This window comes from Candoia aspera, chromosome 16 (assembly GCF_035149785.1).
Source record: "Candoia aspera isolate rCanAsp1 chromosome 16, rCanAsp1.hap2, whole genome shotgun sequence".
Classification (NCBI taxonomy): domain Eukaryota; kingdom Metazoa; phylum Chordata; class Lepidosauria; order Squamata; family Boidae; genus Candoia; species Candoia aspera.
This window is the reverse complement of record NC_086168.1, coordinates 10,340,974-10,368,894: the sequence shown is the minus strand read 5'-3', so window position 1 is coordinate 10,368,894 and position 27,921 is coordinate 10,340,974. Positions and strand designations below refer to the sequence as shown.

The window sequence follows — 27,921 nt, the reverse complement described above, 5'->3', positions numbered from 1 at the left end:
GGTCCCGATTGTGGTCGTTAAATGAGGACTACCGATAGATAGGTAGCCTTGATCAGGAGCTGGGTAGATTGCCCTATTTGTCACAGGTCCCAGATGAATCAGTCCCGCGTGTACGGATAAGGTTACAGAACTAGTTGTTACCCCCTATCTAATTCATTATACTTTTGGAAACGGAGCAGCTGCTCTCCATAGGGCAAAAACAGAAGCGCCCGGCTTTGCGTCAGCGCAGCGCAATTTCCTACCGGTCTCCCTTCCTTCCCCTCCGCCCTGTTAAAGCGAACGTGGGTCAGTCCCCTTCGCTTCTAAAAGGGCAGCTGCGGGCTGATTCTCTGGACACTTAATCCCCAGGTTGGTGTGGGTAACTCTTCACCTGCGTGCCTGTCTGAAAATGCCCTTTCCCCGCCATGCACATCCCGCAATGTTTTATTGCAAACTGTCCAGAAAGCTTTGGGTCTGGGGTGCTTCCACCCCTTTAATAAATAAACAAAAATAAAGAAAGTGGCTGCTTTTCAGAAGGGACAGCACTCCGTCAACTCTTCTGCTTCCTCTTTGTAGGCCAATCTAGCCCTGGGCTTTCTAAACAGGAAGGGACAGCGGCACAGCCCAGGTATGATGTGTTTCCGGTCGCTGCCACATGGGAGACCTGCAGAAGAAGGTTCCCTGCCTGTGCTAATAGGCTCGCTTCTTCCCGGCTTGGTTCTCCGAGCCAATCTCTCTTGATGTTCCGATCTCCTCCTTTTCCTGACGCAACTGTGTGGGCCCTGCTCCAAGCTTCGGGCCGGATTCCAAGCTATGAGCCGGGCTGATGCTGGCTGGCATCAGGCTCCCTGGGCAACTGCCAAGATACAGGAGCTGGCCAAGGGGCTGTGCTACCTGTTCACTTGGGCCCTCTGGGACTGGAGAGGAACGGAAAGGCGAGACAACTGCCCATCACCTTTTGGGGGGCTAAGAGAGCAGAGTGACCCTTGGAGAAGAATCAAGACATGATGTAAAATTGGGGGAATGGCCAAGGACCTCCCCCAAAGTCACCTCGGCAAAGACACCCCATCATTCAGCATCAAGACCACTCATGGGCCCCTTCTGAGACAGATGGATACCCTGGGGCAGTGAGTTCATTGGGGAAGCAGTCTCCGAAGGGCCGGACCCATCTCTGAAGAACTTCCAAGGTGGCCTTTTCTGGGTGTTAAAGAACAAGTCCAGTCCTGTCTCTGGAGAGGCTTTATTCTTCCAAATCCAAGCATGTCTCCTCCCTTGTTTGCCATTAATGGGCTGGCGGCCTAATCGTTTGAGGAGGGAGCCTTGATTGCCCCACATTGCTGCTTCTCAGTGTCTGGATTGGGCTGGCCTTCCGAGCATCAAGATGGATGCTGCCCACGGCTGCCTTTCGGAAATGCTGGGACAATGACTTCCATCGACTGATCTGGAAAGTCACGGTTGCAGGAGGACACTGGTGGTTGCGGAGAGGACGGATGCTGGCTCCCTGGGTAAGTCTCCCTGCGTCTGAGAGATAGAATGCCACCGATTGCAACGTCCAGGGGGTTGAGGTGTCAACCCAATGTCTGCAAAGTCGTGGCTTTGCAGCCTAGATTGTCCCCAAGGAACTTCCATGCTTAGTGGAAATGTGTCCCCCACCCTTTCTGCCAAGTGGCATATGGCAGGGAAATTCACGGGCGGAGGCCATCTCCTGGTAGCCAAGAGGTCACCAGCACAAGCTCAAGAGGTTACTTGTTGTGTTGGAACTTGAGTCCTCATTCCATATTTCTGCAGGGACCGGGGAAACTTTGGAGAAAGGGTGGAGGAAGTTTTCCAATTCCAGCTGGAACTGCCTCAGCCCCTCCTCTCCAGTTCACACCGTGTGGTCTTCCACCCACTGACAAAATCTCTGGGCATAACAGGAAGGTTCAACCGTGGAGAATTGCTGGCCCCGGTACCGGATGCTCTTCCACAGGTACTCCAGCTTCTTGCGGAAGCCATAGACTGTGAAGAAGTCGATGATACCCACAAAATAGCGGTACTCCGGACCGTCGATCGTGTGTAAAGGGTTTTTGGAAGCGGGCAGGATCCGGCGATGCTGCGTGATGAACGAATCAGAGGAAGAATTCGAGAGGCTCGAAGAGAGCAAGGGGGCACCCAACATGCAGCCTGTGTCATCCCAGCTGTTTTGCAACAAGTACGGCCTTAGCACGTCCCACATGAAGCCCTCGCTTCTGATCAACTGCTCTGGGGAGGGGTCAGTGCTGGGTTTCCGGTAGGGAGACAGAAAATCTGGAGACAGTTTGTACATCTGCTCCAAGCTGGACATGGTGATGATAGATGAGTTGGAAGGCCCTCCATAGTCAAACGTCGCCGAGACGATGCTCCGGCGGGGGTAGTCACAGCTGACTGACCTGGTAGCAGGGAAAAGGAAGGTCAGACACGTGCCACTGATTTTGCCCATTGGTGTGCGTGTGCCTCTTTCACTGCCAGAAATTAGTAGGGTGCCCCCTAGGTGTTTGGCCTAGGGAGCCCCTAAAGTTTGGATGAATGCTTCTGATTCACTTTCCCTCCCACTTCATTTTAAAGGATCTCTCTTTTTATATATATGTCTTGTTCCAACTTACCGCTTGTAGCATTGGATTTGAATTGCTCTATTGTGAAGGCCTACGAGATTTAGAACCAGGGGAAGTTAAGGCAGTGGTTCTCAACCTTGTCAACTTTAAGATGGGTGGGCTTCAACTCCCAGAATTCCCCATCCACCCATCTTAAAGTTGTCAAGGTTAAGAAACACTGTGTTAAGGCATTAAGTAATTCTGAGGAGCTGTTGGAGGATAGAGAATCAATGAACCAATGAATCAATGAACCAATGAACCAATGAACCAATGAATCAACAAACAAACTTCAGCACTTATATTCATGCCATCTGATCTTGCAAACTTCTGATGATGTGGAGGCTAAAGGGATTGACTTGGTTTTGATTACGGTTTGCAAGCCAAGGTTCAGAGTTTAGCGTGTGGGGCTCCTCCACCCCCCCCCCCTCCTCCTGACCAAAACTCTCACAGTCTCGTCCTGGCTATGATATCTGCCAGCGTCTTGTTCAGGAACCGTTCATCATCATGCAGGGGTTGCAGCCCCACCAGGAGACTGTAGTCAATCACATCCAAAGCTTTGAGGAACTGGGTGTCTAACTTCACTTGTTGCACCAACCAAGTCTGGCCTTGATCTGGGTGGAGGAGAGAAGGGGAGAGGTTGGACGCTGTCTGGAGTGGAGGACCAGAAAGCATGGATATCCCCTCCTCACGGTTCCTGAGCTGGATCACCCCCCCCACACTCCCCCGGGAAGCTCAGGTGCCCTTGCATCCCTCCGACGGGAGGAGATGGGCGGGGATAAATTAGATAAATAAATAAAATAAATAAAATAAATGTTGGCACCACTGGTCCTCTTTAAACCGAGGGATACTGAACATTCTCAGCTTGAAATGTCCAAATCAGGTTGCTCTGACCTTTCCAGAAGTACTCTCAAGCTTTTCTAGTCATATTGGAAATGCTCTGAGGTCTAACAGGGACCAGTTTTAGTGCCAAACTCAACATGCTCAAAACAGCTGTTTCAAACTTGAAATGTTTCCAGTTCTGAGCACACTACATGCCACATCTGGAAAGTCCCCGTCTGAACTCTGCGTGCTGCTTTATTTACCTTGAATTAAGTCAAAATAAAACCACATTTGGTGTTTGTCTTGGCAGGATACCCAAACTTCTTAATTTCAGCACCGAGCGTTCTTAGCCAGATCAAAATACCTCGTGTGATTTCAGTTTTATGGTTTTATTTTGACCACCCCGGCTGATCCAAGGCTTCAGGTAACACGGATAGTGGCGTAGGCGTACAGAACCTTACCAAGGCAGATCAGCTTGTTATCAAAGTTGCAGTCCTTAAAAACCACAATGATCTCACTGCCCTCTGGGGCGGGGTCTGTCCAGCGTCCGACTTGGCACCCTTTGATGTCGTAGCTGCAGAAAGCAAAAACAATTGGCTGCATAAATCCCCGTCCATCCATTTTGTAGTAAGGATAGCTTTTAAGGAAGAAATCTCACTTCTTAGGGGGGTGTTCCTCAGCCCAGGCAACTTCTGGATGGGTGGATCCCAATTCCCAGAATTCTCAGCAGTGGCTATGGCGGCAGGGGAATTCTGGGAGTTGAAGTCCACCCCTCTGCAAGTTGCTCAGGTTGAGCAATGCTACCTGAGGGTAAAGAGGTTCTACATCTTATCCCAAAGAGATCCAAAAGCAGAACCTTCATATGGAATATCTCTGCTAGGAATCCAATCCTAAATAATGTAATGCTGGTGTCTTCTTAGGTGAGTGTGGATAGGTGTCCAAGGACAGGCCCATGGACCTCTCTCGCTCATCTTCAGCCCAGCCCAGCCATCTTCTATCCCTCAGAACCCGTGCAGAGAACTCACCGTTCGGTGATCTTCTCGTGAGGGTAGAAGATACTTTGCATGATGATAAAATATTTCTACGTGGAGAAACAGAAAGGATGAACAGGTGAGCAGGTTGAACGGGATGGAGCAGGTACGGTGGACTTTTTTTTCCTCTAGACTCCAGCCCAAAGCTCTGAAATGTGACTTCCCCTCATCCCAGCTTTACCTCTTCATTTAAACCAAAGCAGGGATATCTGATGAAGACTGCAGAATGGGGGAGATGGAATAAATCCAGAAATATCCCCCCAGAAAAAAAAATGGCTGTGTTTAGGTTGTCTGTATTCACCCTCTGGTACATTTCTATACCTTTATCTAGGAGAACAATTAAGGGATTAATTGTTCAAGAATGGTCAATGCACATACGGCCGTTTTCCTTGAGAAGTGTAAGATGGAGTCACCTGAGCCATACAGTTAACAGTATGTAAATGGCACCAATGCAATTAAACACATCTCATTACTAAAACACCAGATTTCCTATTTCTTCATATAGAATGGCAAAAAACAACAACCCTTTTCCTTGACAAAAACAACAACCCTTGTTTCCTTGACAAAAAAAACAATCGCCTGAAGCCACTTTTAAAAGTTCTCCCCTATTCATAAAAGTTTTCATTTGATGTAATTGTTTATAAAGTTTCCTAAAGACAAGATAAAAGTTGTTGTTGTTATTCAGCTCACTAAAAATGGCTAATGACCAAGGAATCATGAATTCACCACCACCAGACTCTTCTGGACGGGCAGCCATAACAAATCTAATCAATTAAATTACATTACTTCAAAGAAGCATGAAACATTTAAAGAACATTTTAAAAATTCTTAATTAAACAGGCTGTCTAGATTCTCATTCAGTCCTAGTGGGGGTTTTATGACCCGTGTTAGTGATCTGTTGAGTGACCGCCTGATTACTTAAACTAGCCTCTTCCTTACTGGGTGCTTTCTGGAGTTGCACTACAAGCCCCATCATCCTCAGCAAGGCCTCCCAGATGGGAACTCCAAGATGTTTGGAGGGCAAGAGAAGGTAAAAAAAAAAAAGGCTTGGGTAGGTTTTTCTGATCGGCTCGTCCCAATCGCCATCATCTCAAGAGGAAAATTGGAGGGTCCAAAGCCAATGTTGATTGGGTGGGTGGGGGGGGGGGGGAGACAAAAGAGGAAAGTCAGCCCCCAGTGAAAATTCTCTTTTTTTTAAATGGAAAAAAACAGGAGGTGAAAGTGGGGGATGAGGTTTTGAGAGTGGGCTGGGCACGGCTGAGCCGCATTATGCGTTCACAGAGTCTGATAATATGCTGCCAATTTGGGCTGGGGTTTCAATAATGCCTACCTTCTTCTCCTGGGGTGCAATGATGCTGTACACACCTGTGGGGCAGAGCAAAAGGGGGAAAACTCTGTTGAAGAAGAGGGTTTAGCCGTTTCCTCTGAAACCCGCTATTTTTGTTTCTCTTCCACTCCCCGGTGAGTTGGTCAGTGGGTGGCACAGCCTTACCCAGGAACTTCACAAGGATGGAGTGTGGGTATCTCTCCATGTGGTCAAGGTACTTGGGCAATTTAGCGAGAAGGAACCGGATCTCGCGCTTCCGTTGCGACTTCAGGAAATACCGCTTATCAAACCTGTCAAGGAGAGAAGAGATGGCTACGGCAAGGTAGATCGGGGTGGGAGGCCAGCAAGGGGTTCCCATTTCCCCCTCTTTCCCAGAAGGACCCCTGCTTTTCTTTTCAAAAACAACAAGGGACACTCTCATTTAGCGGGTGGTTTCTAAAGTTGATGTTAATCAATACTGTATGTTGGCTGGAGCACAGAGAAGGAAGGGGGAGTCAAAAATTAAATACGTATCTACATTATTGTTAGTAGCTTTTTCCCCTTTCTTTTCTTTTTCCTCTTTTTTTTAGTATTTATAAACAATAGTACAGTGGGGAGTTGACGCTAAGATGATGATGACAATGATGGTAGAAGAGATGGTAGAGATAATAGAAATAATAGATAGATAGAGATAGAGATAGAGATGATAGAAAGATGATGGATTAGATAGATAGATAGATGATAGAACAAAAACAATAGAAATAATAATAGAAATAATAGATGATGGAGACAGATGATAGAAAGATAGAGATGATAGAGATGATATTTTAAATAAATAGATAGATTAGATAGATAGATGATAGAACAAAAACAACAGAAAAAATAATAGAAATAATAGATGATGGAGACATAGATGATAGAAAGATAGAGATGATAGAGATGATTTTTTAAATAAATAGATTAGATAGATAGATAGATAGATAGATAGATAGATAGATGATAGAACAAAAATAACTCAATGTACTTTGGTAGGGTTACCTTTTATTAATGATATATTGAGCATTAATTGAATAATGTAGATATCTATAACTAGATATAGAAAAACTATATCCATAACTGGATATAGTTCTAGAAGAGATAATATCAATAGGTGGAGAAGGAAAATTTCTTATTTTCTTTCTTGATCTATCGATATTCTCTCTCCTAGAATGATAACTTTGTTTTAAATAAATAAACAAAGGGAAGAAAAGGGGGAAAAAACTAAAGCGTTTGTTTTTTAAACAACTTTCTAACATTTACACTGGCGGTCTTGGGAAGGCGAGGCACCTGGGCAATCCTGTCTGGATTTGGCAGCTACGCCCGGTCGGTAGTTAGCACTCGGATCAGATTGGGAAATGGGGGGGAAAAAAAATCCACCCTGGAAGGTGGCTGTGGAAAACCTCTGCTGTATGGCTGCCAAGGAAGTTCCATAAATCTGCAGAGTCCCTCGGAGTTGAGCTGTGCCCGAGAAACTTCTTATCTGCTGTTCTTATCTTTGCATTTACGTTAAGGCTCAGAGTACTCTGCTTTTATTTATTTATTCAAGTAATTAATAACATTCTTCCTGGGCAATTCAATAACATATTGGTTTATTACTTTTCCTGCATTGGTGTCTTAGTACGTTCGCAGTTGCCCAGAGAACAGTGGTTCCTGGGTGGGTTAGAGATAAAACAATAAAGGAATAAATTAATCATTGAACCAGCTGGTTGTTCAGCAGACCTAAAACCCAGCTCTTAGATATGAATGTCTGCATTTTAAAAGGATTTCCAATGGCTTTTTAGGGGGTGCAAGGAAGTGCAGTCAAAAGCAATGTGTAAACCCCCAGCATCCTTTTGGGGATGACTGTAAAATTCTGGGTCCTCCTTTTTCATTTTTTAGAGGGAAATGGGGAGGTTTAAGAAGTAATATGGATGCCTTAAGCTGTACAGATGCTTAAAGCACCCTGTTAAAGCTTTAAATTTGCTTCCTAGGGTGGGTCTCGGGCCTGGCCATTTTCAGCGTTCAGCCTTTGACACACCGGAGTCCTGGAATCAACAGAATTTGTGCATCCTATAGCAAAAGCTCTCAGGGGGACACCCCCCATTAAAACCACCACCCTCCTCCCCCCACCCCCAAATCAGACAAAATAATAAAAATAAGCTAGGAAGTAGAATCCCCTTGTTTGGGAAGGATGCGCTTAAGAATCCCTTCTCGGCTTCTACGGTGATGCAGATTGCTAACCAAAATAAAGCAGGAAACGAATTGAAGTTTCAAAATGATTAGCCTTTGAAAAGAATGAAAGAAAATTAACGGAAAGAATTGCCAGCGCGCTTGATCGCCGGCTCCCTCCGGTTCACGAGATTTGGAAAGGGCATCCCATCCCTGCTTGTGACTTCCTCCCCGCTCCCGCCCCTCACCCCCGGCAAATGCCTTACGTGAGGAAGAAGTCAGCGCTGCTTTTTGAGTTACTAATGAATTGCAGGTAGGCGCTCTCGCACGACAAGGACCTTTGGAAGTCGGTGTCCGACATGCCAAGGTAATGCCGGAAACGGGCGAAGACCGGAGCCGCGTAGGTGCGCATCTCGTAACCCTGCAGAAGAACGGAGCTGGGGATCACGTCAAGAGACAGACAGAGAAGTGTGGGAGAAGATCACCAGGAGAGGCCTGGGCTTCGGTTCCCTCCCCAGGTTGGAGAACCAGTTCCCAACGCGAACCTTGCCAAGTCATCTAGACGCTTGGTTTCAAGCATCGCTTGGGTAGGTGCCCGCCTCATTCGGCTTCTGGCATTCATAGGAGAAGAAGGGATGGAAATTTGGCTGCGCCTACCTCGTGGCTCTGCTTAAGCACACTGGTAAAATCGGACTGATTATGGCACTCCTAGAGAAAAGAGAGGAAGCCACGGGCTTGGAAGAGCATCCATTTCTATCTGAACAATCACGAAACCCAATGTTTTTAGGGATCCCCTGCTATGGGCTTCCTGGGAAAGTCTCTTATACGGAAGGGTGGGAAAATAAACCCCACGTCCCTCCTGGAACTCACCATGCTTACAGGGTTGTCAATTGTGATCTGAATGGAGGCCCTCAGCCCTTGTTTGAGCATACAGGTCAGTGCAAAAAACTCATGTTGCTCATTGATTTCAAAGAAGCCCAGCATCGTCCATTGCTGGCGGATTCGCAAGAGCATCCGCTGGATGGCTGGCCGAGCCCTCCAGCGAGTTCTCCTTTGGTAGGAGACATTAGGCTGCAGGGCGGAAGGAAGGAAAGGTTAGCCGGGCAGAGAGGCTGGGGCTCAAGGGGAAGGCGCGCTCACCCTTTGGACAGGCAACGGTGCAGGGGAAGAGGATTGAAAAGGAAGATTCTTAGAGATACCTTCACTTGCAGTGTTGAAGTCATGACGCCAGCGGGCCAGGGGAGAAATCAGCCAGTGATCTCTTGATGGTTCTCGTCTCCCTGGAAACTATGGAACCCTTTGGGGATTCCTAGTGGGACAGCTCAGTGGGTGTTTAACTGTCAGTCAATGATCCTGCTGGGATTCCATCACCAGAACTCCAGGAATGGTTTGCAGATCCAACACGGTAGCCTGGTTTCAAGCTTTCAGCTCCCCTCTAAAGGAGGAGTTAACCTGGGGAACACATCGCTGCAGGAGGAGATGGTGGCCCTTAGCCTCAAAGGGCACTCGTGGAGGACAGGCCCATTAAGGGCACTCGGTTTTGAAGACCCCAAACTACTTCCGGATGGGAGACGGCAGCAAATATCAGTTGCAGGGAAACATGGACAGCCGTAGAGGGCGGTGAAGCAGATGTTGGTGACGAATGCAAGAGCCGTCAGCAGAAGTGTTAAGGGGTAGTGAAGGAGAAAGCAAGTAACAGCTCGGTCCTGGGAAGAGAGGGAGCGTGAGAAAGAGACTTGAAATAACCCCACCGTGATCCCGTTTGGTGTAAAAGGGAGCAGAAACTCTGCAGCCTTTCATGATTCTGTTATTACAGGTAGTCCTCGCTTGACAACCATTAGTTTAGCGACGGTTTGGATAAATTCCAGCGAGAAAATTCAAGCGCTTCTCTGTAGAGAGGATGCTTGGTTGAAATCCATTTAATTGTGTAGCATAGCAGGGCTTTACTAGCAAAACTGTAACTGCATTCTCCTGAACCACCTTTAAGATCATTTTTATAACCCAGTTTTTTGTTTTTCATTGTTTCCTTCCTGCTTTGCTTTGCAGAATCAGGTTCTGTTTCTTTAGGAGTCACTTTCATTCTTAATTAAGCATAGGGCAGAATTCTGGCTGCTTGGTGTTCTCCTTAATGAGGACCAGAAACTTATTTGGTAAAATAAAAATGGGCAATTGAAGGAGACCTGAAGCATCGCACCCAAACCTATACCCCCCCCTTACCCCTTCCATTCTCAAAAAAAAGAGGCACATAGAAGCACAACAAGCAGAAAAACAAATCAACACAAGTAGACATTTTATTATCAGACTTCTTAGTCTAACCAGGCCCAGAAGGGAGAAAGCTGAGGTTTGAATACTGAGGAATGAAATCTGTATCCATATTGCAGAATGCAAGTTCAAGGAATTGGAGAACATTTGAACAGAGGCCCCCCTTTTGTGGCCCTATGCACACTTCTGCATTTCAGAATCTGCCTGAACTATTAACACAAGTACACAAATGTTAATCCACCTTACTTTTCTTTTTGGGGCAGCGAACTAAAAAAATTATGGGAGAGAGGGACCATAATGCAACATTGCACCGCATTCCTCCAGAAAGAAGACAATTTTCTTCCCTGAGCTGAGATTTATCCAGGACACCAGCAGGGGATGCTTGTGAGCCAAAAAGAAACTTTTGAACAAGTCTTTTGAACTTTTTTTAAAAAATCGTTTTAGGGGAAAGGAGTTGGACCGTATTTTTAATCACATTTTCACGTTGTCATTTGAAGTTTCCAGTCTTCACTTGCAGTGTAGATTTTTTTAAAAATCTGGGCACAAATCATCTCCATTGTCACCTGGGTCAAGAGGCAGGGTCTAAATCAAATAAATGAATATTAAGCTGAGACAAGAGTATTTGTCTCCCCCCAAGCTGGAAAATAGCAGGGCAATCCTGCAAAGATGACAGCCATCTCTACCCTCCCTCGCGGGCGAATTACAAGTTTGACCGGTACTCATAGGAAGTCCAGAAACTCAAAGCACAAAGCCAGAAGAGATATGCAGCAGAAAAGTGGGATTCAACAGACAGGTACAACTGGGCTGGTAAAATCCAGTCCTCGCAGAATTTCCAGGCTAAATTTGGACCCAAAAAGGAGATCAGGGGAAACCGTAGTCCTGTGGTTTCAGATTCGGGAGCGCATGTATTTGAGATCCCTCCAGGAGAAACAGCATTGATCTTTTTGGTTCACAATCTGGAAACGTGGTCCAAGATCTGGGGTGGGTTGATGGGATGCTTAGCTTCCGAAACCTCTTTCCAGGGTCTGCTAATGGCTGAACGGTTCCCCCAAACTGGGCCTGTGCGCTTCTCATCCATCCTCTTCCCCTTCTCCTCTTTTCAGGCAGACTTTTTTGCCGATTTCTGATTCTTCCACATCACCACGGCTATAAAAGTTCCTACAGATACACAAAGAGAAAAGGGCAAATATTTAACAGCCTGGCCAAGGCAAGGGAGAACAGAGGGGGTTGCAAGAAAGCTGTAATCTGCAGCAGCATTTCCAGTCTGGATACTGAATCACGCAACTCTGGTTTTTCCAGGACTTGAAGATCATCTAGCCCAACCCTCTGGAAAGTGCAGGAAAACGAACGCAACTATCCCCAAGAGAAAATCTCTAGAGATGGGGACCCACAGCCTCCATGCTGAAGGAGAAGAAACACATTTTTCCATCCTAGTTACTATCATCTTGCCCACTTTACTGAGCAAAACGTCACCCGACAGTCCTCGACTTATGACCACAATTGGGACCGGAACTTCTGTCACTAAATGAGGCGGCTGTTAAGTGAGTTGCGCCCGATTTTACCACCTTTTTTGGCCACGGCCATTAAGCAAATCACTGTGGTTGTTAAATGACTCGCAAGGTTGTTAAGCGCATCACACCGTTTCCCATTGATTTTGCTTGTTGGAAGCTGGCTAGGAAGGTCACAAATGGTGATCACGTGATCCTGGGACACTGCAACCATTGTAAATACATGCCGGGAGCCAAATGCCCAAATTTTGATCACATGACTGCGGGGGGAGGTTTCTCCTTTTTTCCCCTTTCTCTGCACTTTTTAATCCCCCCCCTTTTTATATATGTTTATACTATGCAGATTGCATTTATTTATTTTTCAAACTTCTATCGCCGCCCGTCTCCCCCAAAAAGGAGGAGTAACCAAAAGGATTAGTTCTGTTTGTATAATGTAACCTTTAATAGAATTAGTAAACAAAAATAAACGAATAAATGACATATTGGAAGTTGATGCTTCAGTCAGGGAAATGCGACTGAAGCCAGCCAGGGAGAGGGTCCAGCCAGGCCGTGGAGCATTTCCAGGGGCTTCCTGCCCTCTTCCAAGCCCCGGGTTTGTCAGCGGCCCCTACGCTGTGATGAAACTCACCAATGAAGAACAGCAGCACCAGCCCGGCCACCACGGGAATGATCACCGAATATTCTCGTGGCAGGAAGTACCTGTGAATCAGGTGGTCACTCTCAATGAAGGGCTGCGGAGGAAGAGACAAAGCGTCAGCGGGGAGCAGAGGAGACCCCTTCTGCGGGTCCCCGAAGGACAGTGACTTTCCTTAAAGTGCCTTCTGCAGATAACAGGGTTTGCACACTTGTGCCTTCTTGAAAAGACCCCCGTTGGGTGGATTTACACAGGATACAAAGCTGTTTATCATACTTTAAAACCACACACTGCCCTACTTAAATTAGTTTGTGCTTAGCTACCTACAGGTAGTCCTCACTTAACAACCATTTGTTTAGTGATGGTTCAGACATACGACGGTGCTGAAAAAGCCGACTGATGACTGGTCCTCACACTTACGGCTGTCGCAGTGTCTCTGTGGTCATGTGACCACAATTTGGGCACTTGGCAACCAGTTCACATTTATGACCGTCGCAGCGTCATGCGATTGCCATTTGTGACCTTCCTGGCCGGCTTCTGGCAAGCAGAATCAATGGGGAACCGTGTGATCCACATGGTTTGCTTAATACCTGTGGTGATTCGCTTAACAATCGCCACAAAAAAGGCCCTAAAATCAGGTTAGATTTGCTTAATGACTGCTTCACTTAGCAACCAAAATTCTGGCCCCAACTGTGGTCATTAAATGAGGACTACCTGTAGTTGATTCTTGCACCTGAAAACAGAGGTAAGATGGTTGAGAAGATATTGCTGCATGAGAAAGGCTAGATAGAGTCACATCTCAAGATATTTGCTGGGGGCTTCCAACTTCCAGGATATTCAGGCACCCAAATTCTTTCTAAGACTGCACCCTTTGCTTGCAAACACCATGCATTCAAAAGACACCTGTTTAATGGGGATTAAGAGCAACAGATTAGGAGTCCGGGTCAAATCCCTCCTTAACTGGCTGACCTCCAGACTTTTTGGACTACCAATCCCATAAACTTCAACCCCTGGTCAGGCTGAGTTGTGGAACTGCTGGGTGTTCTCGTCCCAAACGTGTGAAGGGGAATCAGATTGTTCATCGGTGTTTAAGCGGAAAGGAAAAATATACATGCAGTCCATGTTCAAGTTCTCTGGGAAAGGGTCTAATGCTGGGAAAGGTGGAAGGAAAGAGAAGAAGGGCACAACCAGCAGCGAGTTACAGCAGTGATGGGCGCCACCGCTGGGCGACCTGAAAGACCAGGTTAGGGTTGATGGTCACAGAGAAAATCTATCTATGTGGTCACTAGGAGTAAAAAGCGACTTGTGGGCACATAACCAATCCATCAAGAGCTCAAAAAAACTCAGGACGTACCAGTATGATAATCCAGACGGTATAATAGGAGAAGAGAACAAGACTGAAGCTTACCAAGCCATACCCAACGAGTTGGTCACCCACCGTGGCCTGAAAACCGAAAAAAGCAGAAGAAATGTATGTTTCACTCCCACCACTGCCAAACTAGAAAGGAAAGCTGAGAGTATACCCAGATCTTGGCTATCCCTCTTAAATAAGCATGACTCATTTTAAAAAGGGGTAAGCAAACAGTGGCATACAGTTACAGCCATTGCCTTAAACTACCAGCTTGTTCTACCATAAGAATCTTGAGATGCTTAAACTGGAGGCGAGAATTGGAAACTATTTGCCTTTTAAGGGGAAAAGAGATGCAGAACCGCTGGGTCCTTGGAAGGGAATGGGCATCACACTCGTTTCGGCATTTCAGAAATCTGTGTATTACTAAACCCCTCGTCTCGCGGTCTGCGACCTTTAACTGGGAGAAACAGTGCGTCAGAGGCCAACAATTTTTGGACCAAGGTACCTTAAATGGGCTTGCCTACAGAATGCGTCCAAAATCCGGGACCCATGACTCCCATGGAATAGAAATTTGGCAAATGTTACAAAGCATTTTATGGCATAAAAGTTATCATAAAATATTGCACAACATTAATGCAAAATGTCATCAAACATTCCCTGCGGCCAGCTCCTGAAGTTTGCCGGGGCTATACGACGTGGCTATTTTCAAGGCAGATGCATCTCTGAATATCTCCCTGAATTTTTAAGAACTTTTCCAGGGAAGGCAGGACATTAAAAGCTCTGCCGTTGTTGAAGGCATCGAGGAATCTGGCAAGGAAATATCTCTGAAACGATGACCCAATGGGTCACAGGTTGTGTGACCTTTGCTAGGTCTGAGCCCGTGGTCCGGAGCCCTCAAAGAATACCTGCCTTTCCCCTCTCTCTTGGGCTTCATTTCCTACCCCTCTTCCGCCCAGAGTGGCTTAGTTAAGATGGGTGACCATGCATATTGAATTAATAAGAATACATGACGGTTGAGCATCATAGGAACTGTGGCTCAAAACATCTGGAAAACCAGGGACTTTTTTGGGGAGGAGGAGGAGGCGGGCAACTGACTTCAGCCCGAATTTTGCACACTGGACTGAATTCCCCACCACTTCCTCCAAATTATTGTCCTGTGCCATTTTTGGTAAATGGAAAAAAAAACCCTGCTGAAACAGAAGGTGTTAAACAGTGTTTAACAGGTCAGTGTTAAACACCCCCCCCCCCGCTACATAAATAAATGCACAAAATAAACCTTGCAATTCTCCGTCCCCCTCGATCCTGCTGGGGTTTTGTAAACCTTTGGCGCTTTGAAGTTGCTCAAGCAAACACCATTGGAGACAGTGTAGCAAAAGCGAACCAGGAGACTCAATTAAAAACACACAAACACAAAAACACACACAAGCACACTACACTGCGCTTTTTCACTTTCTCCTCCTTTCCCGGGCCCAGTGCAAGCAAAACAAGTGACCCCCACCCCGCCTCTTGCGAAATCGGACCCTAAAGAAAACTCCCCGCCCTTGCAAAAAAAATCAAGCCTCACCATTGCAATCTGCCAATCCGACCCTTCTGAGCGTTTGCTCTGCAATCCTCCCAGGAACGACCTACTTCCGGCCACGCTGGCCAATCAGAACCGGAGAGACCGAAAGGGGGCGAGCGAAAGTCCCACGGCTAGTGGAGTTCAGGCCGGAGAAAACTCCTAGAGGGGCACCCATGGACTTCCGCAAACGTTGAGAACTCCCCGGGGAATCATAGACTTATTCAATAGTGAAGACTGAACCTACAGGGCATGGTTCCGGGTGTTCATAAAAACTGCTTTATTTGGGGGATAGAGCTGCTCAAGGAAAGCCACGAGGGAATGCACTACAGCTTTTCCAACCGTCTGGATATTCAGAGGTTACTTGGGGCAGGACACAATTTCTTTGCGCCGTCTACCTCACAGGGTTGTTGTTTATAGAAGTTATGTGCACGCGCTCTTAATGAAAAGGTGTGGTGAAAACCTTCGGAGTGGGTCAATTGCTGTTTTAGTATGGATTCTAGATTTGCCCTTTTTTTCCTGCCTTTGCTTTTTTCCCTCCCTTGGCCCGGTGGAGGCTGTACTGAAATTTTGGGAGTGCGTTCAGATATTCTTGCATGGCACCATTTTCTCATCTCGCACATGGCATTTTTTAAAATCCAGGATGCAGAGGTTCGCTCTTCCTCTTGCCACCCACACTTTCCAACCTAAAGATTTCATTTTTTTTAAAAGCACTAGACAATTTCCTATCTGGCTTTATTCTATGGGGGCTGTAGGTGTGCACAGGAGTGCATTTGTGTGTCAAATTCGCTGCACCCTTCCCTTTCATTGTAAAGTGCAAAGGTAGCACATTTTGGGAAACTTCCAACGATTGCAATTTTTAACAGTGGCAGTCACTTTTCCTTTTCTGTGGTGAAGTTCAGTTTTGTGTAATACTCATAAAAATCTGATTTCCTTTGCCCTCTGCAAGTGTCTACACTACTGTTTCTCAACCTTGGCAATTTGAAGATGTGTGGACTTTTAACTCCCAGAATTCCCCAGCCAGCATATAAGTATCAATGTATGGACTTCTGGCATGCCCAAAATTTGGGTTTTTCATTGTAGTCTATATTCATGGGATATTTAAGTAAAGTTTTCAATTTTGACCTGGTAATTCAGTGTGTTGACTGCATATCTCAATATTTATCCCTGCTTGGTGCAGATTCTTAGTTTTTTAAAGCAATATATTCAACTGTTCACAATTCATCAGCAGCATATTGGAAAATTGTAACTGTGTTTTAATTGTTACTGGAAAATTATAAATAGGCACAAAAAGTAACCAGGGAATTAAAAAATGTTTATTTTTTTAATCCCTTGCTTTCTTTTTGCACTTTATTTTTATACTGTTTTTAAAATCTGTATTGCTTATGTATCTTCTCCACATTTAATAATAAAAAAGCATGCATGAATGTATACAGTGCATGTATCTCAGATAAAAAGAAAAAATAATAATGGAATACATAATTGAACCTGAATTCAGGAAAAGTCCACCTTTCCTAACTTACATTTTGCAGAATTTTGACGAGAAACCCGTTTCTCCTAATTAGCGCATTACAGATAACATTGCTGTCTCAAAAAATTGGAGACTGGGCGTTTAAACCACCGAATGCAAAATATGTTATCATTTACCAGCTGAAACCCCTACAGTAGTAATATTTGAAAGTTCAGAAAAGATACATCACAGCTCTGGCCAGGATTTCTAGCAACACACTGAGAGTCTCCCCTTGAGAAAGACTAAAAACATCCTGGTGATTGGGTTATTTGCCTGCAATTCTCAGAAGAGGTGTGGACAGCCTTTCCTAACCTAGTAGTGGGCAGATCTGCAACTGAAGTTTCCTCTTCCCTCCCCACCCCACTTCCTCACCTGCTACACCTTTGTAAGTGTAAAGTCAGAACCTGACTGTTGTTTGAGTAAATGGGCCTGTGAAACTTTTTGGCTAAGAACGGAGGTATTATCCAAGTCAATTAGCCAAAACAAATGAAGAAATGTCTGAATGTACTGTGGAGGTAGATGTGATCAATTCTTGGATGGGACACCACCAGGAGAGGCCACGATAGGATGGAAACAAAACATACTGGAAGACAGCAATGGCAGACCACTTTATCTTCAAGAAAACCTGGTTGTAGGTTGCATTCGCATAATCTCCAGGAGTCAAGAGCAACTTTGTGCATGTAAAGATTTTGGCAGTGAGAAATGGCCCCCACTGAAAAAAACAGCACAGACGCTCAACATGATGTACCAAAGGAAACCCAACCTTTATTTTTTTGCCCCCAAACCATTATGACATTTGATTTTATAGTGATTTTTTTTTTTCTTTAATAACTGTGGCTTCTCTACATCAGGAACCAGCTAACAGAAAATACAAACAAGACTGGTTGAGACAGCACAGCATTCAATACAAAAATGATAAATACTAGAAGATCAAGTTAAAACTGGGTGGGGGAATATGCAGACCTAAAACTGATTCTTCTCCAGGCCCAAAACTTTTCAAAAAATATATCTGAAAATGGAGCAGCAGGGGTGGGATGGGGAAAAATAAACCCTAGTTATCTTTTCTATAAATGCTTTTATGGATGGCAGCACATTTCAGCTTTAATCCGCTTTTAGATTTCAAAGTTCAGAACACATTAAAACTATCTCTTCTGGCAATTCTTTATCTTAAATTTTGCATAGTCCTGTTTATTTTTTTCTTCTGCTTTCTCCCTTCCAAAAATATCTTTCCTGCTATAGAAATATCTGAATATAAATCGAGCGTGCCTTTTGAATCTCTTTTCATTCACTTTCCAAGAAAATAAATGCAATTTCTTTTTTCAACCCCCTGAAAAATATGGGCTTAAAAAGCAACGAAAAACTAGGAAACGTTACTTCTTAAAGTAAGGTCAAGAATCAGAGCTTATTCTTTTACATTCCAAGTTTATTTTGGGAGGAGTGAAGGGGAAGGATCTTTGTCCTCGGAAGTAGGGCAGGGAAGACGTAAGGTTAGAGCTGAGTTCCTCAGCCTTGACCACTTTAAAGATGTGTGGACTTCAACTCCCAGCATTCCCCAGCCAGCATGGGCTGGCTAACATCACATGGCTGGCTGGGGAATTCTGGGAGCTGAAGTCCACACATCTTAAAGTGGCCAAGGCTGAGAAACTGGGTTACAGCTTTGAAGTTGGCTAGAGGGGGGAATAAGGTATTTGGATAGGGAAGAACTGGACAGCCACAAAATTTTGCTACCAGTTCTAGAGGTTGGGGATTGTGCCTCTAAGAGACCAGCCCCGTCTACAGGGCTTAAGAAACAATAATAGCCAACCTTGAGGGTGGCAGATAGAGCAGGAAGATGAAATGTTCTTCTAGCAGCTCCTGAGATCGTGCAAAGGAGAGATCTGCTCCCCATTGCGTCCCCTCTCCAGGAGGGGCATCTTGATCTGTACCTGGTGGGTCGGGATGGTGGGGGGTGAGCAACCTTCCAGAGGTTCACAACACGGGTGCAGTCCAGCTGCATCCATCAAGTTTTTTTTTCTTTTTAAATTTTTTTCCAAAGGGGAAGATTAACTGCAGAATGAAGCATAATTAAAAGGAAGGGGGAAAAAAAGGAAGCCATTTGGGAGCGTGTCACTGCAGACAAGCTACTTTAAAAAAGAAAAGAAACTTCGTGTTAACCAAAGGAATAGGAAATAAATTCTCTGGAGAGACTGGAGGGGGGCATTGGGGGAACTGAAAAGCGTGCCATTCTGCACCACACCGGAAGGACTTCTTGTCCACGCCAGCTTTGCAAAGTTTTTCATCCGGTCGCTGACCCGAAATGATCACCACCATCGTGGTCTCATCACCACCTTGGCAAAATGGGGAGGGCTCTTACAGCTGAAGGGTGCCCACGCTCCAGGAACAGTTCAACCCCATCTCCAGAAACCTTTTATCGAAACGCCAAAAAGTTTTCTGCTGCAGAACCATCAAGCCTCCGAATTTGGCACCGTGTGTGGAAGGAGAGCAGAATCCAGTTCTGCTCCCTCCCGGCCACGATCACAGCTCGGGCATCAGCACCATCTGACATTTCACCGAATCAAAGGCTATCTGATCCACGCTGGGTGGGTGAAGGAATGCAGCGTGCAAGCAATGAGAGAAATCAAGACCTGGGTTCCTCTCGCCCTCCCTGCTCAAGTTAGACATAATCATTAAAACAAGAAGCACCCAACCACCACAGCCCAACAGATAACATAGCAATGAAACAGTGATTTCAACCCCCCCTCCAAAATTCGCAGCACACACACACACACCAGCCTGCTGGGTCGATAAACAAAAAATCAATACATTTCAAAATCAAAAGGGCAGGGGGGAGGGAAACAGTGGTGGTGTAAGAATGTCAATTTTAAAACCAACCATTCTCCAAATGGCATCTCTTAAGTTAATTATCCCAGATAGTGCTTTGCCACGTGTGACCAATGTCTTAAACAGCAGAATTAGCCAATGAGGAAAAAAAAAATCAAGCTTTATCGCCTCACCCGATCAAGGTGGGACCAGCCACTGAGACCAACCAACATATCTCCAGTTAGGGTTAGGAAGAGTTAGTTTTTTCCAATTCACCAGGCCCTTCTTAGCAAACAGGCATGAGGACCGTGGTTGCCACACTTGAAAGGGCCCTGCTTGCTAGAGGGCATCTTCTGTCATGGTGGTGCAAGGGTTTCAGATGGCCACTAACTTCCCAATGGATTTCTCCAGGTCTGTCCTGGAGATTCTAACCATCCCCAGTTTCTCCTTATTCCATACATGCCATGAAGATCAGGGTGAGGATCTCTGGTGTTCAGGGAGAGACTGCAGCTCTCTGGCCTGCCCAACACGGTGCCTTCCAGCTGGGTTGGAGTTCAGCTCACACAACCTTTGGCTAGCTCAGCTGAGATGGGAATGTTCTGGCGAATGGTGGGGGGGGACCCAACTTTTGGCAAGCCCTCACCCGCTGACCGCCTTGCTACCACTCAAGGAACCACAGGCCTGGCCTGGAAGAGATGCTCAGGTGCCCCACTCCCCAATGCCTGATCCTGCTCTTAAATTCCATTTGTGCTCTCTCGCTTCGGAGCACAGTTGCTATCTAAAGGGAGTCTGGGGGAGGTGGCAGCCCCAGGCCAGCCCCTCTCACTTTGCAGAACCATGTCAAATGCGTGTGCGCGCGGGCTCGTACTGATGCATGCACCAAGGCCAAACACTGTTTAAGGACAGCAGGGCTCTTAGCTACTGCCTTGCAATGGGGAAAAGCTGAGTCCTCCCTGCCGCACCCAAAAAAGCAACAAGTGAAGGGCGGGAGGAGCCAATGCGTAGGATGAAACTGCACAGGAACGGCCCTTTGCTCCAGGCTTCCAGATCTAGCTGCCAGAAGAAATAAATTAGGATGCAAGATGGGGAAATCCAGCTCACAGCTTCACTGTTCCTGTACAACTACCTTTCTTCCTACCCAAATCTCAGTATTTGGGTGGAGAGGGCAAGGAAGCATCGATCCAACTGAAGGACAATCCCAGGAATTTCCCCCCACCCGCACCCTGCAAAGCGGGTAGAACCTAGCTGAAGACATACAGTTGACCGATGACCTCAGAATTCCACCCTCCTCGTTTCACTGCTTATGGACCTCGATTCAGCTCGGACGCCATGTGCTCCGTGGGAAAGCAAGTGACTGGAGACATCTTGGGTGGGCTGGAATCCAGACCTCTCCACCGTGGCTTGGACAGCGGGACAGGAGGCCCTGGCACCTTCTCAATGCAGGAGTGCTCCTGTCCCAAAGCAACAGAATTCTCACCCAGTGTGTTTTGCATCGAGAAGGCCATGATGCCGGGGCTAACGTGGAGTATTTTTCTACTGCATCTCCACGCAAAGGCAGAGCCCCAAATAGCTTGGGGCTCTCCCCCCATCACCTGGCAGCAGGGACCGTGTGTTGCCCGAAATAACCGTTTTTTTAAAAATATGAAAAAGTCAGCCGCAGTTCCCACCACTGAAAACCGGCATTCCAACGCTTCTTCCTGGGCTTGTTTGGGGTTCTTCAAGCGTCCCCTTGAATGGCAGCTGGCCGAGGTCAGCCCCCTTCCTTGTCCTGCAGGAGAAGGGGGACGTTGAACCGGAACCTTGACTGGCGCTCAGCGTCTGCAAAACCGCCTGTGTCTGTGGCTTACGGATGCTTGAAACAGACTTTCCGAGGGGACCGAAAAGAGACAAGCCGTTTCCTATGAAAGACAGAGCTTGGGGGGACTTTCAGTTCAAAGGGAAGCTAGTGACATAGCGAGGGGCCTTCGTTCCTTGGTTATCAGAGAGCGATAATTTCTTGTGGCCTGCAAGAGAGGAGCTGCGGATGAGCCAGGCGCTTTGGCAACCGAGTCCCTGTGGCCGTCGCGCTTCTGCGTACGATTTGCAGCGGTTCTTCCCTTCCCACATTGAGCCTTTCCTGGGCAGGAGAGCGAGAAAGGAGCATTCACAGCGGTGCAACTCGGCGGTGGAAGGAGGAAGGCCTGGTCGAACCACGCTTACCGAGCCACGATGCTCTGAACGAGAGTCCTGAGTTGCTCTCCCTCCAAGGGGGCCCTTGCGAGTGGCAGGATGGTGGGTCGCATCCTTCCAAATAGGATCCGCGCATCTTCCCAGATCCCACATAAAGTGCCTGTTTCAGAGTACCTCTGGGCAGATGAGGAGTGCTTAAGTCGGGGAATTTGGGAGTCCTGCCCGGAATGTTATGTGCAGTGAGGGAGGGAGGGAGGAAGGGAGGAAGGGAGGGAGGGAGGAAGGAAGGAAGGAAGGAGGGGTGTGGAGGAAAAGCCACACCCAAACTGCAGAGACGGGTTTCCAGCAGGTGTACCCCATCTTGTTCACATTTAATGGGTTTCGATTACCACTGGCTCGTAAACTCCAGAGGAGACTCTGTGTGAGAGAAAGGGAGAAGAAAGGCATTAGGCACAGGCCCAGAAGTGTCGGTAGAATGTGCTGTTTTAAAAAACAAGAGAAAAAGCTTTCCACTACGTGGTTTGGGGCTCCAAGGGTACAAAGGCACGCTTAGAAAATCCTGCATTCCTCCTGGGAACGAGGCTGAAGCCCAGTCTTTCAAAAGCACCTGCTCCTGTTTGTACCTGTTTGCTAGCTGAATCCCACTTAGCGTTGTCGTGCCATCTCTGCTCACAAACAGCCTGAGATTGCTATCTGGAAGACAAAAACGAACAGGACTGAGACACCGAGATCTACAGGAGGCACTTTTTTCAGCCCTTCGCAAATGGATGCCTGCCAGAGGTCTTGGACTCTCATTCCCAGAATCCCCCAGCCAGGGCCTAGGAACTCTGGGAGGTGAAGTTCAGCGCAGGCACCAGGTTGCGAACGGCAGACCCGCAAAGCCAGCCATGATGCTGGAAGGCCGCACAAGTCTCTCTGGGAGGCAGGACGCCCCACCTTCAGTGTTGCTGACGTCCGTGAAGTCCTGGCTCTGCATGATCTTCTCCACGATGTCAACTGCGTCGATCCGGGTGTCGTCCACCCAGGTGGGGTGGCTTTCCACGGAATCCTTTTTCCTTCTGCAGGGAAAGACGTGAAAATAGAAACGCCCTGGGGGGAAAATACTGCATGCTGCATTTATCGGGTGGAACTGACACCCACTTTCCCCAGACCATGCTTTCTACCTCGGGCTCCAGCCCAGTAGGTTTGGACGGACACCTACCGGGAAGATCTGTCCGGCAACAGGTTTGGCCTGGGGGGGCGTGGGGGCTTCTCCGACCGGTGCTCCCGTTCGCCCTCCGGGTATTCCACCGTCATGCTGAGACCCCCCGAGGCGCTGCTGCTGGTGGAGGTGTTCCGGCGGTGGGTCAAGTCCGACAGGCTGGAGGATCTGGAATGCTCCATGCTGTATCCTGCACACGGAACGACCTTGCTGGTCAGGCCAGGGACCCCCCGAATCCAGCATCCTGTTCCTGCCAGCAGCCCACCAGAGGCACCTGAGACCTACCCCTTCTACGCTCTTCCCCTGTACCTGGGACTCGAAAACCCGCTACGTCCAGCCGAGAGCTGGCCCCTGGTCTTCAGGACTGACAGGGTCTGATACACCCGTCCTGCATGAATTTAGCCACCCCCACCTTTAACGGCAACCCCATCACGATGCCTTGGGCTGTGACTTTCCCAAATTTACAGAAGTATTGCGTATTTATTTATTAAACCTTGCCACCCTGTTTTTAAAAAAAAAAACAAAAAACACTGGCTTAGCTATAAAAATATAACATTTTTTTATCCTATTAAACTTGCACGCCGCCTGACGCCCGACGACCCCCAAGTACGAATGTTAAAAAAAAAAAGAAGTACAATCAGAAACAAAAAACCCCACGCTTCTCCCTAGCTTAGCTAGGATAGAAAAATATCATTTTAAAAAATTGTTATTAAACTTGTATGCCGCCCAACGACTCCCAAGTAGAAACGTTAAAAAAATACAATCTGAAACAAAAACTAGGAATAAAAGCTTGCCTTTTCAACATCCATGGAAGAGAGACATATGCCCCCCACCTAACTGCATAGCAGAGCAAGGTAAAAACCATAAAAAATAAAGATTGCATCATAAAATCAGGAAGAGTTCTCCAAAACACCTCAGTCTTCCAAAGTACCGGGTACTGCCAACGGCCCACTTCTCTGAAACCTTTTAAATCCCTTTTCTAGCACGTTCTTGGCAGGCCACAGAGAAGAGATTTTATCCTGACACTTCGGCCTGAACGTTTACTTAATAGGCTGCAAACGGTGCACGATGGTGCTGGAAAGACAATCTGAAGCAGGGCTAAGAGAAACAGATTCTTTCATTCCTACTAGGGTGTACAGGTAATCCTCCCTTAATGACCACAATTGGAACCAGAATTTCGGTTGCTAAGCAGTCATTAAGCAAATCCAACCCGATTTTGCAACCTTTTTTGAGATGGTCGTTAAGCGAATCACCGGGGCATTAAACGAACCACGTGGTCGTTAAGCAAATCACGTGGTTCCCTGTTGATTTTGCTTGCAAGAAGCCAGCCAGGAAGGTTGAAAATGGCGATCACATGACCACAGGAGGCTGCGACAATCATAAATGTGAACCGGTTGCCAAGTGCCCAAATCATGATCACCTGACCCCGGGAAGCTGAGATGGTCATAAGCATGAGGACCACCTGTAAGTTGGTTTTTTCCAGTACTGTCATAAGTCCGAACCGTCACGAATGGTTGTTAAGCGAGGACTACTTGCAGTAAAAGAGCTTCTAACTGGAATTGTAAGAGTAGGGTGCATAGTGTTACATGTAGAGTGCAAACACTCCTACACCCAGCCTCTGCCTCCCCTGACTTGCATAATACGGTATGGTTAATATTAACCCGTATCTCTCGCGTACTTCTCACGGCCTGCACAGCCTCGAAGCAGGAGAGATTATACATAACTCCACTGGGTCGAAGAGTGACACGGTTAGATAAAACAATGTTGGCATCAAGAATGTCACCTCAAGCCAGGGAGAAGTGGAGTTGTGCAGCAGCCTAGCCAGCGTGTGTGTGTGTGTGTTGGTGTGGCAGGCAAGTGAAAAGTCCCACCCGGACCCCCATGTGGCTTTTTAAGTCGGAAGGGATCAATATCCAACAGGAGTATCAATACTCATGAATATCCAACGTGAATCCCACGCACTGCCTTGTTTGATCCTTGCTGGACGGGGGAGCAAGACCTGCTCACGCTGCAGCTGAAGGAAAGCCCAGGTCTGTCCTGGGATGAGCACTGACCAGAGATTTTAGACTGCTGGCTGGCATAACTCGAATTCCGTGAATGTCCCGAATGGAATACTTCTTCCGGGCTCGACAAGTTCTGGTCCGGCTCTTCCAGAACGCCTGGGGGGAAAAAAAAGCCAGAATTCAGCTGCCCCGTTTACCATCTTTTCCCACCAAGTGAAACAAGGAGGCTAAATTGTCTGACAGGTATACAGGAACAACCAAACCAGTGTTGAAGCGTGAAAAGGAAGAGGGGGCTTTTTAACCATGTCTGGTGGACTTGTGAAAAAGCAAAAAAGAAAAGAAAAATTGGGGTCCGAATCCACACAATGGTGCAGAAGGTGCTGCAGAGTAATACGATGACGCAACCAGAATGATTCCTACTGGGTTTTAGGGATGAGGACTTAGAAAAGAAATATGGGAAATTAATACTGAACGTGTTGGTCAGAACCCAGCTCAACTGACCCGTTTAGCATCTCATCCCATCGAGTGAAACAAGGAAGTCATGCCATCAAAATGTGGTTTCTGCTGTTGCCGGAGAGCCAAGCGCATTTTCACCACGAGAAAAATCCCCGTGGCTTGCAGGAAAAGGCTGCCAGTTCCCGAAAGGGCCAATTCTGAAATAATTGACCTCAGTACACTGTCTAGGTTCTCATGTCCTCCTGAGTCATCAGCCATCTAGTCTGCTGTTGGCTTACCATGTTGGGCAAACTGTGGCTTATTTGACAGACAGACCGTAGCGAAAAACCACGAGGGCTCGGTGCTTGGTATGAACTCAGCCACTGCCTCAGAAGAGGATTCTCATGAGGAGGGATGCCAAAAATGATCTGTTGTTTTTTTTTGGGGGGGGGGGCTCAAAACGTAGGCCCTGTTTTTGCATGGGGGGGAGGCAATGTGAGTGCCTCAATCCCGTTCACAACTGAACCTTTTCCCCCAAATGGACGCACGGCAGGGAAAGTGCGTTGCCCGTACCTGATCCAAGGATGGTGGCCCTGGGCTTGTTCTGACGGACGGAACCGACCGAAGACGCCGCGTTGGCGCTGGGGGGCACCGTCTTGCTGGTGCCCTCCCCTTTGCAGGTGAGCTGAAGGGTGGAGTCTTGCCCTGGGATGGCGATGGATTTGGCTGTGGAGGGCGGGCTGCAAAAAGCCAGAACGTGCCTTTATATGAAAGAACAAAGCTGGGGCGATCGACGTTGCCGTCTTCCTCGACAACAAAAGAACGAGTCAAGTAAAAAGGCTGGGTAAACAACAGAAGGTGGAAAAGGATGGCCCTTTGGGGAAGCTCCAAATTTGAACCACGAGGGCAGAACTCCTGCAATACCAAGTAAGGGGAGCGGGCAATATAACCAACCATAGCAGCAATCTTGGGCAGAGGGTGGAAAATGCGTCAAAAATCAGAAATCTTGGGAAAAGGAGGGAACACGCACGCTGCGGGACCCAGAATCCTGAACTGATTTGTCAACCTTGAAAGGTGCTGGCGTTTCCCCTTTTCTTCTCCCCACTTTGGTCTTGCAAATCAGAAAACACGCACGCAACAGGTTCCTTCCTCAACTGCTGCTTAATTACCAGCAGGGTACTGCCACCGCCCTTTGCCCACAGCACGCCCCACCCTTGCTAAGCATGTCTGAGCTGCTGCTCACTAATCAGCAAACACATCCTTGTACAGTCAGCAACCAGGCACCTGCTCAACCATTAAAAAAAAGGCTCTACTGTTTTTCTCCTCGCCAATGACCGCAGTCCAGGGGCTGGCAGGTGCCAGCAGCTAGACATTTCAGGAGGGGCATCAACAGCTACTGAGATATCCTGGTCTTCAAACCTCCCCACCCCTCCTCTAAGCTTCCCAGATGACTCACGTTTTGAAACAAGGGTCTCCGGATAAGAGGGACATGCCAATCATCACCTGCAGGAAATGAGCACAGAGGGGAAAAAGAAAATTCATGGAAATCAAGAGGCAAAAAAGCACACAAAATAAATAAATAAAAACACGGGGGGCTGTGTAGAAAGATCAGTTGCCAGCAGATCTCCTCTCCTAGCTTGAGACATTTTACGGGTTGGACAGTCTCTGACCAAGCAATTACCTGTGTGTGTGTGTGTGTGTGTGTGTGTGTGTGTGTGTGCGTGCAATTTTACCACACCCTTCTTCCCGATGTCTGGCTTTCTGCCCCAAAGCTCCTCACTGTCAGCAGAGTGACAGCCGAGGATGTATAACGTGGCAAGACGTCCCCTTGAGCGGGGGAGCAAAGAATCTTTCCAATTCACACATTTAACTTGAAATTCTACCAGTCCCCTTGATTAAGATGACAGCCAATTTCTGCAGCCAACCAGTCCATTGCGAATTAAACCAGAAGCTGGCACGCAGCAAAGCCTCTCGCATCTCAGACACCTGGGCACGATGTCAGCCACGCAGCCTGGCGGGGCCAACCTGCAGCTTACCTTAGAAACATGCCCCCTTGGCTGGGACAAGCAAGTTGGCATCTTATCCTTCGTTATTAGCCCACCACCCATTCCATCCCATCCCATCCCATCCCATCCCGGCCATGTTGTGAAGGCATCTCTAGCACGTCTCCCAACTTCCACACTGACCATCAGCCCCCATGTTTTTGTCCATCCTGAGGTCCACAGGACTGCCCCCCCCCGACTTACTTTCAAGATGGAATTGTCCTGCCTGGTGTTCTTGGTGTCATATCCTTCCAACAAACAGCATCGGATTGCGAGGCCGGAGCCTGCAAATTCGGCCAAATTCAGGTCGGTGAAGCCCAGCTGCGAAACCAAGAGATTTATTAGCAGGATGAGCGAGCCCCAAGCGAGTCGGGAAGCCAAAGCTGGCAATCTCTTTTCTGCTCCAGGACGGACAATTTCACCTGCCTAACCTTGACCTTTTGGGGAAAACCTTACCAAACGGGGGAAGGAACGGGATTATCGTTCTGGCAAGGAGAGCGTTAACCCGCCCAGAGAGA

The 27,921-nt window shown here is 47.3% G+C and overlaps 3 protein-coding genes across 3 annotated transcripts in view; all 3 read right to left on the bottom strand.

The window, feature by feature from the left end:
- Positions 1-970: 970 nt before the first annotated feature.
- On the bottom strand, positions 971-9,154 carry PIP5KL1 (phosphatidylinositol-4-phosphate 5-kinase like 1). Its single transcript, XM_063316466.1, has 10 exons — positions 9,131-9,154; positions 8,802-9,002; positions 8,589-8,639; positions 8,198-8,352; positions 5,931-6,055; positions 5,769-5,803; positions 4,433-4,488; positions 3,869-3,981; positions 3,037-3,199; positions 971-2,459 (listed from the first exon to the last, which is right to left on the bottom strand). The coding sequence occupies exons 1-10, from the start codon at positions 9,152-9,154 to the stop codon at positions 1,847-1,849; spliced, it is 1,536 nt and encodes a 511-aa protein (XP_063172536.1). The 3' UTR covers positions 971-1,846.
- A 1,044-nt stretch (positions 9,155-10,198) lies between these two features.
- On the bottom strand, positions 10,199-15,366 carry DPM2 (dolichyl-phosphate mannosyltransferase subunit 2, regulatory). The gene is made up of 4 exons (XM_063315979.1): positions 15,251-15,366; positions 13,690-13,779; positions 12,330-12,432; positions 10,199-11,351 (listed from the first exon to the last, which is right to left on the bottom strand). Exons 1-4 carry the CDS (start codon positions 15,251-15,253, stop codon positions 11,293-11,295), a joined length of 255 nt encoding a protein of 84 aa, XP_063172049.1. The 5' UTR covers positions 15,254-15,366; the 3' UTR covers positions 10,199-11,292.
- A 2,128-nt stretch (positions 15,367-17,494) lies between these two features.
- EEIG1 (estrogen-induced osteoclastogenesis regulator 1) overlaps positions 17,495-27,921 on the bottom strand; it is a 31,372-nt gene continuing 20,945 nt past the window's right edge. The window contains exons 4-11 of the mRNA XM_063316298.1: positions 27,608-27,724; positions 26,818-26,864; positions 25,935-26,101; positions 24,978-25,082; positions 22,924-23,113; positions 22,659-22,780; positions 22,346-22,415; positions 17,495-22,139 (exon numbers count right to left, since the gene is read on the bottom strand). Of these exons, the coding sequence (XP_063172368.1) occupies positions 22,094-22,139; positions 22,346-22,415; positions 22,659-22,780; positions 22,924-23,113; positions 24,978-25,082; positions 25,935-26,101; positions 26,818-26,864; positions 27,608-27,724 (864 nt within the window). The 3' untranslated portion in view covers positions 17,495-22,093. The remainder of the gene's footprint in view (positions 22,140-22,345; positions 22,416-22,658; positions 22,781-22,923; positions 23,114-24,977; positions 25,083-25,934; positions 26,102-26,817; positions 26,865-27,607; positions 27,725-27,921) is intronic.

Excerpts from the sequence above, each read along its gene's own strand:
- PIP5KL1 (XM_063316466.1), bottom strand. The coding sequence starts at position 9,154 with ATGACTTCAACACTGCAAGTGAAG. Across the intron at positions 9,003-9,130 it reads CTTCAACACTGCAAGTGAAG|CCTAATGTCTCCTACCAAAG; the intron begins GTATCTCTAAGA and ends TCCGCCCTGCAG. Across the intron at positions 8,640-8,801 it reads TTGACAACCCTGTAAGCATG|GAGTGCCATAATCAGTCCGA; the intron begins GTGAGTTCCAGG and ends TCTTTTCTCTAG.
- DPM2 (XM_063315979.1), bottom strand. Across the intron at positions 12,433-13,689 it reads CCGTCTGGATTATCATACTG|CCCTTCATTGAGAGTGACCA; the intron begins GTACGTCCTGAG and ends CTTCCTCCGCAG. Across the intron at positions 11,352-12,329 it reads GGTGCTGCTGTTCTTCATTG|GAACTTTTATAGCCGTGGTG; the intron begins GTGAGTTTCATC and ends GTGTATCTGTAG.